Consider the following 12,111-nt stretch of genomic DNA (forward strand, 5'->3'; position numbering starts at 1 on the left):
ACACACGAAATGGTCAATAATATCTAAGAAAGTCTATCGATACACCGTTACAATGAAACTACTCATCTCCCAAATAAATAGCTGCAAAAACCGTAGTGATATCTGTGGTCGCTGCAGAAATGACATCTTCAGATGCCAACGCGGTCCTCCATGCGCCGAATCCTTTGAATTGCCCATTGATCGAAAAGTAGGTACCTACCATTCGACTCTTTTGGACTTTTCTCTCCTCATTCCAGAACCAATGAACCTTTCTTAAAGGTAACAGCGGTTGTAGGATGTACTGTGTCGAGAATTTATCAATCCTTGTTTCTTGCATGCCTTTCAGAATCGAGTCCCATTCAGAATCCGAAAGATCTTTCCCTAGCACGATACCTGATCCTCGAGCTCGGCGGAATGGCTTGAGAATGAATGTGTCTTTTGTTGCGGAATAATGGGAGCTCGCTTGCAGAAGTGCCTTTACTTCTGCAGAGCCAGGTAAGATTGTCGGAATCAGTCGTTCTTCTAGCATCTGAGCTTGAGCGGAGGTGAGAACCTGATGTTTATGTACAAGATCATACAAATCCTGCCTTATGATACCCAGAATTCTTTTGTCATGAGCAATGAAGATACTTCGCACATCATTGACGCTGCGCATGGCAATTTGACGCACCATTTCTGGATCCAGCGAAAAGAGCTCAAAATCATAAAGTTGAAGTCCCACTTGATGCACTTCCTCCAGCAGCTCTCCATCAACCACTTTGAGATTTGCAGGTCGCTTCCCTACTGTGGAATCAACACCCCAGACACAGTACAGAACGAACCCTGTCGGGCTGGTACTGCTGGGTATCAGGCGAAGACTGGCTGGTACCACGCTTCTTGGTCTTATACCTGTTCGTTCTTCCATCAAGCCAAATAGTGGGCTATCCAGTGGAAAATCCGACGTCTCCCGAACAAAGTGAACAGGAAGCTTTGGGTCGAACAACTCGAACAGACTGTCGTACAATTTCTTGTGATCTGTAGCTGGTGCAATTAATGGTGTGTCCCATCCTAGACCTGCCAGTGCCTCATACGAGCTTGCTACGTAATGTAGGAAGCTGATTGGAAATCTGGCATTGATCTCGCAAATGCGAAATCGAGGAATATCGTGACAACTTTTCTCTGCAGGAATGAGAAAATCAGGCCTCAAATTTCCTTGATGGCCTTTATATGGTCGGCCGTATCCCTCAATGGTGCCTTTATCGACCCACCTGAGAAGATCTTCCGTTTGAGGGTCGAGCGGCATCCGAGCAGGAAAGTTGGCATCTGAGTCTTTCCACCACCTCTCGATGATACTGTCCAGGGCGAGTGCCAATGCCTCGTGGAAAAGCTCAAGTCGTTCGATAAATAGCTTTGGAAGGAGAGCTGGGTGAGGGTTTCGTCGCCGTACAGCGTCAGTGAGTTGTCCGGGCGAAGGCACAATTTCGGAACGGTTTGTCAAAACCAAAGCTCGTTCTCTGTCCCTTACTTCTTGAGTGACTTGTTCAGGAGACGATAACCTGCCCCCGCTTTGCATCCCAGCAACGGATATCTGACGCAGCCATGGACTTTCCGTCTTGCAGACATTGGGTATCTGAATATCCACGATTTTAAAGGACTGGGAATGTTAGTATTGTATAAAATGAGATGGCCTAGAAAGAACCTACAGTTTTGAGTGTTGCCTCCATCCTCATGGTTAGGAAGCATTTGAAAGCCATTGTCTCTTTCAAAAAATACTCGTACATCTCTCTCCCAACCAAACTGCCATCTGCAGTGAGAACATCAAAAAGGAACGACCGGACAACACCCCACCCATCATGAGTCTTTTCCAGTCCCAATGCGTACATCAGATACCCAATGTGATTTTGAAGAAGTGCATGGTGTACTCGATCCCATACTTCATGCACATCATCCGTGGCCGAGGCATCCATGTCGGTCAAGTCAAAACCTTGCTTAACGAAAGTCGGGCGGTGCATCTTGATACCTGCTAGATCGCGGATTGCGAAGCTTTTGATGGTTTTTGTCTTCTTGCATACTCGTACGACGGCATTCTGAGCGTGGAATTCAAACCCCACTCCATGTCGTAGAAGTGGATCAAGAGCGAGAGGTAAAAGACACTCAATATACCTGGGGTATCTGCATCAGCTTGTTTCTTTCTATATAAATATTTGGAGGTCTCTAACATCTTAAACCACTGAATCTTGTCCGAAATGGTCTCCAAGTCGAACAATATTTCAGCATATGTCTTGTCACTCTGCATCGGCTTTTCTATCAGCGCCGACACTACAATCAACGCTTCCCCATTCTCCCGCGCCTTTTCCTCCAAGTTCTCGCGCAGAATGCATGTCAAGTATCGTGCCTCGCTAGTATCTTCTTGACTCCCGGTCACAGCAGCAACTTCGCCACATAGCCATAAGTCTGGCGGCACCAGAGTCTTCAACAGTGAAGTCATTCTTGGTGCTGAAGCCGCAGACCAGCTTGGCAGAACCCGCAAGGCGGACGTGATGAGACATGCCAAAGAGAACTTGATGTCGTATGCAACGCCGAGGATAGAAACTGTTCGGATAGCTGCTTGAGCTACTCCGCAATTCGGGACCGTCTTGATTAATGTGGCTTCTGGGAAGAAGTGTGTGAGTGCGGGGAGATGCTGCGTGAGACAGGGGACAATGGCCATCGCTTCGTTGTTGGGGACCGAAACTGCGAGATGCTTTGCCAAAGCATCGATTAGTTCTTCAAATGGCCCAAATATACAGATTGAGGACCGTGGGGTGGAGATAAATGATATGCTTGGGTTGAGCATCCGTTCGAGGTCTTGCGGTGTGACTGGATCAAGCAGGTTACTGGCAAAGCAAGTACGGTGAAACTGGAAAAGTTTAGTAATTTCTGGCATTTTATCTACAATTTCATACATACTGGATGAGTTGGATGTCCAGTTACCACGGCTCTCTCCCATCCCAGGAACGAGGAGTTCAAGTCAAGAATGGGCATATCGGCTCCGAGTTCCATCCACTTTTCTAGTCACAAATGAGCGTTAAGATATATCATGACCTTGCTTGAAGAGGTTTAACGTACCTAGCATGAGAGCTGAGTTGCGTAACTCTTCAACGATGGAATTTCTCGTCTTATCTGCACAATCAAACCAAGCACTGCTAAACTCGAAAACAGCACCCGGATCATTTTCCAGAATCTCGTCTGCATTGCTGCATAGAGTAACAGGAACCCCAAAATCATCTGGCCGAACATGATCGCTAAGGATAATACTGTCCGCCACTGGGCATATTATCCACTGATTCGTACTGTCCTTGCCAGCCATTCGTGCTTGGAGGGTGCCTGAGTGTGCATGCACATCATGGAGTACCTTCAGCGTGACCAGTTGCTCGTTGACTAGCTGCGCAAGAAGGCGTTTGGTTGTCTCCGCTCTGGCTCGAGCTCGGTGTACAGAAGTGTTCGTGGGTTGAGATTGTTCATCTTGACGCTTCTTATTCTTGCGTGCTCCGTTCATATTAAAAGATGTAGAAACTGTCATCTCAAGCATGGCGCCAACTTCAGGTAAGAAGAGACCTCGCCAAAAATGGCAATGAAAGCTTTGTTCTCAATTCTATCAAACTTAGCAATACCGTTCAAGACATATCTGCTCCTATTGACAGAGAGAATTTGTTGTCGTTTCCAAAGCATTCAGTTACCGACTTCCTAGCTGGGCTCTACAGGGACATGGAGATTGTGTATCGCAATGTCACAATCGATAGCCAATGGGTACATTACCTCCACTTGAAGTATGTTCCCGCTCTCCGAACTCATTCTGGAAACGATCGTCTGCATAGAGAATCTGTGAGTCTGATTTAATCATCACACAAGTCGACCGTCGGTTCAACTTGAACGAGACCAGCGGGAATTCGCACGGGTTCGATTCCTCCTTGACCTTTGAAACAAGCTCGTCTCGAGCTGCTTTGAGCACCCAAGTCTCCGCTTAGGAGGCGAGGCAAGCTCAAGCAGTACCTGAATATTCCCTTGTAATTTCCAGCAGCGAGTAGGACATCGGATGATGAATATTGAAGATCTACATTTGGTAACTCAGCCAACTCACACCCCGACCAATCAAGCCTCGGCTCTTTTCCAAAACATTGCCAGTCCGTGGTACGCTTGTGCATCGCAGACCCGAGACGGTGATCCCCACAGTATGTAGTGTTAAATATGTAACGTACCTGTAGTACAGTAGCTGTAACATTGGGGTGCAAGCGAGGCTCGGGTGCCAGATGGTGTACGAGGCTTTCCGTCCTGTATCCCGTCAACTGCCAAACAGAACACACAGTTTACAGGGTGCGGATAGCCTGAAAGACTACGGTGTAGTTAAGCGAGGAAAGTCTGATGCACACACGTGATAGGGCAGGTTTACCTAGTGACCTGCTTCAGCGCTTTCCCCTTCGAAAAAGTGTGTTTTCGGCTATTGAGGGGATATGTATGCAGATATAGAAGTAACACTGTGATCACTGGTAGAGAACGTCCGTAATGCCTTGGTATTCCTCAGTTCCCGATCATGATACATCTCGGCGATGTAGTGGACTCTCCACGACAAAGAGTTAGGCGACATGGAACTGTTGAGAAGATGTTGTGCTTGTCCGATCCGGAGTCCATAGTCGAGGTGGTTTGTTCAACACCAGGTGAGTCTCGATGGCTCGATGATAATCACTCGAGTGTTCCGACGTGTTACCTAGTCGGGGAACAGGATGAGAGAGTCAGTGACGTAGATACAGATGTTGCGTTTGCCCTCGTGGACTCAGCTATATCATATATGTAAGTGCAGCTCTCCCCTGTTCTCCCACTTCCTTTAACCATAACCACACATCTCAAGATACTTCGATACATTTCAAAAAGTGTTGGATAGCACATCAGAAATCATGCATACCCACATCGCCATCCTGGCGTCTCTGGGGCTCCTGGGTCCAGGCCTCGCCGCACCCCTAAGTGCCAACGTCGAGATCTCCATCAGCGACGACACGTCCTCGTCTGTCCCTGCCTCCGCCATCATGAGAAATAACCAAAATAACTGGGAGTATTGCTTACCAGGACGGTTCCCACCAGACTTCCCCTGCAAAGAGGAAATCGGCGAAGGATGGGTAAGCTACAGTATTCCCGGCCCTTGCCACATCTAAAGAATGTAGTACTGATATGTTCATCCTACAGTACTATTCAGAAAAAGTATGCATCGGTATATTTCTGATCTTAGGTTAGCCAGAATACTGACAGGGATCTCAGAAACAGTCCTGTTGCCGTGAGAACGCCGAGTCAATCTCCAACCTCCGCCAACCTCCAATTGTTTCACCTTCCAAGGCCAAGATCTATCACGATCACAAAGTCGGCGATATTTGTCGTCTGGAAAGGTTTCCTCCGAATTTCCCTTGCGATTTGGCATTTGGTGAAGGATGGGTAAGTCTCACCCCGCTCTGCCCCTTTTCAGTCGTCAGACTCTTAAGGCAAAGCAAGACTGATATACATATTCTCCCACAGTACTATTCTCCTGAGGTAGGGACTAATATCCCCAATTTTCGAACAGAGAGCAAGTTAAGATTTAATATAGCGACATTTATGCTGCCAAAAGTCCCCCGAAGACTCAGCGTATGGCTCTCGTCTTAGCGACTCGCCTTACTCGGCCGTCCAGGCCCCAGCTCCCGGGCTCGAGACTGGTAGAACCCGCAACTCCTTTGAGTATTGTCGTAACGAACGATTCCCTCCAGATTTCCCATGCAGTGACTTCTTCGGTGACGGATGGGTAAGACTCCCTCTCCTTCGAAAAATTCAAGCTTCACGCTTCCGCGCTATAATCGGAAGTAGGCAGAATAGCGCTGACACACCATACTTTGCTTTACAGTACTACTCAGACAAGGTGTGAATGATCCAATACCAGCAGCTGCATACAGATAAAAAATGACGGACTGATAAACTAGCAGAAAAATGTTTGCTGCCGCCAGGTCGCTGAGGACAGACTATTGTCTCGTCTCAGCGAGTCTTCTCACTCTTTCCATCAGGTCTCTGCCTCTGGGCTTAGGAGTGATAATTCCTTTGAGTATTGTCGTAACGAACGATTCCCTCCAGGTTTCCCATGCAATGAAGCTCTGGGCGAAGAATGGGTAAGCCCACGCGTGTCCCAAATCCCTATGCGAAGCAGCGCTGACACTTCTGGCTCCTCTCGCACAGTACTACTCAGATGAGGTATGCATGAAATCATGATAGTGATTATATGCACATGCAGGAGAGACCAGACTAATTAACTCCTTCTCCCAGAAACATGTGTGCTGCACCGAGGTCTCCAACGAGGAATCCGTTTCCACCCTCGGCGACTCTCCTCGCTCTTCCGTCCAAGCCTCAACTTCCGGGCTCGAGAATGGTAGAAACCGCAATGCCTTCGAATATTGTCATCCCGAAAGATTCCCTCCCAGTTTCCCGTGCAGTACAGAGCTCGGTGAAGGATGGGTAAGTTTCCTGTTCTCCTCGTTCCTCGTCTGCTTGCTTCCTGCCGTTTACATTCAAGCGCTAACACACTTTGCTCCCGCACTCCAGTACTACCCAGATAGGGTTTGGACATTCCGATACAAGTAGCCACTGATACCAGACCCGACTAATCAATCAATACAGAGACATGCTTGCTGCCGCGAGGTGGACGAGTCGGTATCCGTTTCCCCTCTCAAAGATTCTCGTCGCCACCCGCACCGCGTCCAAAGTACTGGCCTGGCAAAAGCCCGCCATAGTCATAGTTCCGACAAGCGATGCATTAAAGCGTACTTCCCACCCGGTTATGACTGCGAGGCGGCGTTGGGCGAGGGATGGGTGAGTTGCTCCATCCATTTTCTCAGACAGTCTATATGTCATTATTCAGAATGACGACGAATTCAACTGACCAAAATCCTCTCGCAGTACTACTCGGACAAGGTGAGAAACTTGTCATCGCGGTATACCAGTTCGAAAGGGAGCTAATGAGCACTTTAGGACTTCGCTTGCTGCCAGGGTAGCGACGAGGACGTCGCGTCCACGTCCATGTCCGCGTCTCAGCTCAGACAAGCACCCATTCAAGTCCAGAGCTCTGGACTTAAGGTTCACAGCAGCCATAGTGCGGGGGAGAAATGTATTCCTGGCCAGTACCCGCCGCGCTTTCCCTGCGATCTACATTTCGGTGAAGGATGGGTAAGTCCTCTGTTTCTCTTCGCGTTTGGCTGCGTCGTGAGCTTCAAGCAAGGCATCAAGAAACCCCGAACCAGAGAGGAAATGAATTGAGAATGTAGTACTGATTCGACGACTTTGCAGTATTATAATGACAAAGTAAGACATGCGCGAGCACAGCCATGAATGCTCATACTGTTTGTGAGCACTGCTGACAGGGATACGTAGTCCTCTACATGCTGTATGAAATTTGGCGAGAGCCCTGAGATGAGGCCAATGAAGCAGGAAAAAGGAAAAGGCGTCGTTTCTATGCATACTAACTTCGGGTTTGCTGATAATGCTTGGGAGAGATGCATCCCGGATCACTTTCCGCCGGAATATCCTTGTGCTGAGGAGTTTGGCGAGGGATGGGTGAGTCTGCCTCTGTTCATTCTTTGCTCGCAAATTAAAGAGAGGAGGGAAATGATGAAGGAAATATGACTATTGGGAACGAGGAGAAAAGAAAAAAGGCCTAAAGGCAGACGACATGCTAACTTGGTGATCGATCTGCAGAACTACTCTAAAGAGGTACGGCAGCAGAGAAGCAACATTTGATTCAGAACTGTACTTACTGGAGAAACAGAAATCCACCTGCTGTCAGAAAATCGACGACGACGAGGACTCGGCAATCTCAGCTCATGCGACAGGGAATGGAGCCTCCAAGTCTATCAGCCCGAGTTCCTCCCTCCAATCACACTCTACCTTCGTGATTGAGAATAAGGACAATGTCCCCGAGCTCTGCCTCAAGGCGTATTTTCCACCCGACTATCCATGCGAGAAGTTTGGCAAGGATTGGGTGAGTACAGAAGTTTGGAAATGTAATGTAATAGAAATTGTGCTGACGTGTCTGTGTTGCAATAGTACTACTCAGCTAAAGTGAGGCAGAATAACAGATCACTGATGAATGCAGTTGAGCAGCAAGCTGACGGAGAGGATAGGCTCACACTTGTTGCAAGAAAGCCAGCGAAGATGCTACTCTCAACGCATCTTCCACACTCAAGATGGTGACCAACGACAATTCCTTCGAGCACTGTTTGAAAGTCCTTCTTCCACGCGATACCGATTGCAGTTTACACCTTGGTGAGGGCTGGGTAAGAACTCCTTTCCTTTCCATCTGTGTTTCCGACTATGTCAAATTGTATCAACTGGAAACGAGAGGAGGAAGACAGGCATGAAATCTACACCGTGCTGACGCGAATACCTTGGAATAGTACTACTCGGATAAGGTAAGCTGAAAAAAAGCCAATATGAACAAGTACTATACAGTATCAAACTAACACAGAGACTAGGTGCAAAGCTGCTGTAAGAAATACGGCGAGGATGCTTCTCTCAAAGATGCCGAAGACGCATTGTCTACTTCTAGCTCCCACAAAGTCTCCGATCTCATGAACGGAGGGATGCCAACTGGCTTCGAGGAAAAGCACAAGGTTGATGAGCAGGTGAACTTTCACAGTGAGATGTTGTGAGGTGCACAGCCATCACTAGCACTCACTCGCTGTCTGGCAGACATTGCGGCTGCTCGCTCAGGGTGAAAGTCTCGGTGGTTTTCTTGGGATTTTTTGAGATGAGATGAGATAGCTTTGGTCGCTCCTTTGGAATTTGAAAGCTGGTTTTGTTTTTGTTGGAAATTTTCTCTCGGTGTGTTACTTCATTCATATCGAGCTGTAGTCGTTGTTCAGCCATTATAATTTTGTTTGAACACGCAGTTTATTCTCTGGTTGTCTCGTAATCCTCATCGACAATCAGCATTTGATCTTCTAACCTAGGTGGGTAGCATCATGAAGTTCGTCATGAGAGGGGGGTTGGAGTTTTCAGATTAACGAGATATAGGTATCATCGCAGGTGCCAGGAGTAGTGGCATCGAAAATAATGGATTTGGTTGCTCATCATGGAGAAAAGAAGAGGTAGATCTAAGGAAAAATATAGAAGATCTTGACAAACTCACCGCTTCATCTTGGGGCGGGCGCATTGAACGCTCCAGGACTGAGGTTGACGTAAGTTACATGACAGACTCGGTGTGTTTAGGAGAAAGATGAAAAAGCCATATATCACGATAAATGGGTGATCAAGATCTCTTACAATGTTTTTTCATGGTTGAGCGAACGATAAAATGGGTATGACACGGATGTGACGAGAAGGGAGATGTCATTGATGGATGACCTCAATGTAAATTACCTACCTACCTTAGATTTCCAAGTCCCACTTCCCCGCACACCCTCCAGCTGTGAGGTGGGCACTGGGCACTCACTTCCCGCCTGCACGATTGGCCCCGCCCACTTCCCCTCCCAAGCTGCACCTGCATGCAGGCCTGGTCCCGTCTCCTGTCCGGTCCGCTCTTCCACGACCTCAATAATAATAATAGGGATATCAACATCAACATCGAGAGTTGAGTTGTTTGTTTACTTCTGAGAGTCTCAGAATTGTAATTTATTTTCCAAGTTCTTCACATTCTTTCTTCCTCTCCCATGTCCTCCAAAACCCAAAATTCCAATTCCAATTCCAATTCCAATTCCAACTCCAATCCCCCTGATAGTTCACTAAACCCAAAAAGCAAACTTAAAAACAGGTCACCTCTTGTAAATTTACTTGGTAATTTACAGTGTCAAAAAGAAAAAGAAAAAAACCTCACCACTCAGCGACCCTCCCCGACGCCACGAGCCCGACCAAAAACAGACAAGCCCTATCCCAGTCCAAACAAGAACTTTGATAAGCGGAAGCCCCCAATATTTCAACCACCCAATCACCATCGTACAAGTAAAACACGAACCTGAAATTAGCGTGGATTTAGGCTTCTGGCTTTCCCCGCACGTGCAGCTGAAAAGAGCTCTGGACCTTGCTGGCGCGGAAAGCTACCTGGCTCGGCTGGTGAGCTAGGTGAGCTGTATGTCCGACGCCGACGTTACTTTATCTCTTTTGACTTCTGCCCCTTCTTCTTAACTTGTCTTCACTTCATCCCTTCTTCCTTCCAAACAACAACACCACCAACGATAAATCTTCCTTCGCGACCATCAATCAGAACAAACAAACTCATTAATTGAGTCGTTGCAGCGCAGACGAAACTGAGCCGCCTCGAGTGTCCAAGCAAGCAAATTGTAATTGATCGAATACAACACACTACGTCAACGTCAATAAAGAATCCATCAATCAATCAATCAACATGAAGACTTCAACTCTCCTTACTACGGTCTTCGGACTTGCATTGGCAAGTGCTCAGAACTTGTCTGGACAGCCGGCTTGTGCTGTAAGTACTTCTATCCTACTTTCTGTCTAAACCTGCTCTGTTACGCATTCCTCCAGTCGCTGCTGTTTGGGAGCCTGCTACCTTGAGTGGTGGATGGATGCACCCATAGAGCTGGAGTGGCCGACGCGTTCACTTCCCATTGTGATTGCATCCTGTGGAGGGCGCATCCATGAGGAAAGACGTCTACTGCCATACAATTGAGGATACCTCGACGTTTCTCTACCCCACCTCACCTCCACCCCTCCACCTCTTCCACACTCATCTCCCTCCCCTTCCAAAAACACCCCTCAAAGCTAACTTCCTCCTCCCCCAACCAGACCCCCTGCCTCGCCTCCGCCATCGCCGCCGCCGGCTGCCCCCTCACCGACCAAGGCTGCCAATGCGGCACCGGCAAACCCGCCATCCAAGCCGTCGTCGCAACCTGCCTCGTCGCAAACTGCAACGCCTCCGACCTCGCAGCCGCGGCCTCCATCGGCAACGACCTCTGCGTAGCCTACTCTGCTACCGCTCCACCAGGTACTACGACCGATGGTTCTGCCTTGACGACCCAGACGAGTGCGGGGGGCCCGGAGGTGAGTGGCTCGACGAGTGCGCCGCAGACGACGGGCACGAGTACCAGTGGTGGGGTTAGTGCGGCGACGACGAGCCCGGCGACGACGAGTCCGCCGAGGTCGAGCTCTGCTTCTCGATCTGGATCGAGATCTGGAACTGGAGCCGCGCAAGGAACGTCTAGTACCTCTAGCGCGGGGGCTGCTCAGGGAGTTGTTGCTGGTGCGGGAGGTGTGGTGGGTTTGTTGTTGGGCTTGGTTGCTGCTTTGTAAGGTGGATAGATAATTGGGGTTAGTGAGATGGGGATGTGGGCATTGGGAAGGAATGGATAATGAAGCGGTGGGGAGAGAGGGAGTCAAGGGGAGTTGTTGATAATGGATGGATGGATGGATAGATAGATGTTCTTGCTTGGCTGGGGGTTGGGTTTAGATGGATAGGTTCGAGAAAGATGTACATTGCTTGCTTGCTTTGGAGCGGAGCGGAGGGGGAGGGGTGAAAGGCAGGCGTCTCTGAGATCTTGCTCAGCAATACCAGTCAGTTTATTGAATTTTGCATTGCATTGCATTGCTTGCTCGTTGTTGCTCATTGCTCATTCACCACACCACCCACCATTTACAGTGACACGACACGACACGCGATGTAAGAGAGTGTCACACACGATGGTGATAAGAGATCATGAGAATAACCTACCCAGGTTCACTCACAACAGCAGCAGCGCCTTCGCCAAGGTAGGTACTAGGTAGCTTGGACAAACAAATACAAGTGCGGCGGCGACGGCGCAGAAAATGTCGACGTAGGTAGGTAATTGTGACTGGCTGGCTGGCTTTGATATGATATGATAGAAGTTAGTGAGTGCAACTACCACAGGCTTGGCTTCGTGTTCCATTATTTCTACGATCGGAACCCTTGGAACAAATACGACGAGAAATGGGGGGGTTCGGAGTCGGAGTCAAGTTAAGTGGAGACGGCAACTTCCAAACAGAAATAGGGTGGGTTGGTTAGGTTAGGTAGGTTGTCCCTTTCGGACTACAGTACGGAGAGTAGTGTGGAGTGTGGAAGGCAGTGGAGTGGATCAGAATGGAATGGGAATGGAATGGAATGGAATAGAGTGGGTCGGAATAAAATGGGGTAAAGTG

The 12,111-nt window shown here is 48.5% G+C and overlaps 4 protein-coding genes across 4 annotated transcripts; 3 read left to right on the plus strand and 1 right to left on the minus strand.

Annotated features, from left to right (window-relative positions):
* Window positions 1-58: 58 nt before the first annotated feature.
* ONS95_002017 (uncharacterized protein) lies at window positions 59-5,713 on the minus strand (the record flags this gene model as incomplete). Its single annotated transcript, XM_058495245.1, has 6 exons — window positions 5,056-5,713; window positions 3,067-5,004; window positions 2,908-3,008; window positions 2,178-2,857; window positions 1,662-2,121; window positions 59-1,612 (listed from the first exon to the last, which is right to left on the minus strand). The coding sequence occupies exons 2-6, from the start codon at window positions 3,527-3,529 to the stop codon at window positions 59-61; spliced, it is 3,258 nt and encodes a 1,085-aa protein (XP_058355556.1). The 5' UTR covers window positions 3,530-5,004; window positions 5,056-5,713.
* ONS95_002018 (uncharacterized protein) lies at window positions 4,529-7,393 on the plus strand (the record flags this gene model as incomplete). Its single annotated transcript, XM_058495246.1, has 15 exons — window positions 4,529-4,785; window positions 4,844-5,108; window positions 5,176-5,190; window positions 5,254-5,418; window positions 5,500-5,514; window positions 5,570-5,761; window positions 5,861-5,877; window positions 5,940-6,119; window positions 6,187-6,201; window positions 6,274-6,462; window positions 6,550-6,564; window positions 6,625-6,816; window positions 6,904-6,918; window positions 6,976-7,170; window positions 7,375-7,393. 15 exons carry the CDS (start codon window positions 4,529-4,531, stop codon window positions 7,391-7,393), a joined length of 1,746 nt encoding a protein of 581 aa, XP_058355557.1.
* Window positions 7,394-7,483: 90 nt separating this feature from the next.
* Window positions 7,484-8,651, plus strand: ONS95_002019 (uncharacterized protein; the record flags this gene model as incomplete). Its single annotated transcript, XM_058495247.1, has 6 exons — window positions 7,484-7,557; window positions 7,699-7,981; window positions 8,047-8,061; window positions 8,124-8,276; window positions 8,397-8,411; window positions 8,475-8,651. 6 exons carry the CDS (start codon window positions 7,484-7,486, stop codon window positions 8,649-8,651), a joined length of 717 nt encoding a protein of 238 aa, XP_058355558.1.
* Window positions 8,652-10,342: 1,691 nt separating this feature from the next.
* On the plus strand, window positions 10,343-11,247 carry ONS95_002020 (uncharacterized protein; the record flags this gene model as incomplete). The annotated part of the gene is made up of 2 exons (XM_058495248.1): window positions 10,343-10,426; window positions 10,744-11,247. The coding sequence occupies 2 exons, from the start codon at window positions 10,343-10,345 to the stop codon at window positions 11,245-11,247; spliced, it is 588 nt and encodes a 195-aa protein (XP_058355559.1).
* Between the last annotated feature and the right edge of the window lie 864 nt (window positions 11,248-12,111).

Source organism: Cadophora gregata, assembly GCF_030347475.1.
Source record: "Cadophora gregata isolate MNR1 chromosome Unknown scaffold_10, whole genome shotgun sequence".
NCBI lineage: Eukaryota > Fungi > Ascomycota > Leotiomycetes > Helotiales > Ploettnerulaceae > Cadophora > Cadophora gregata.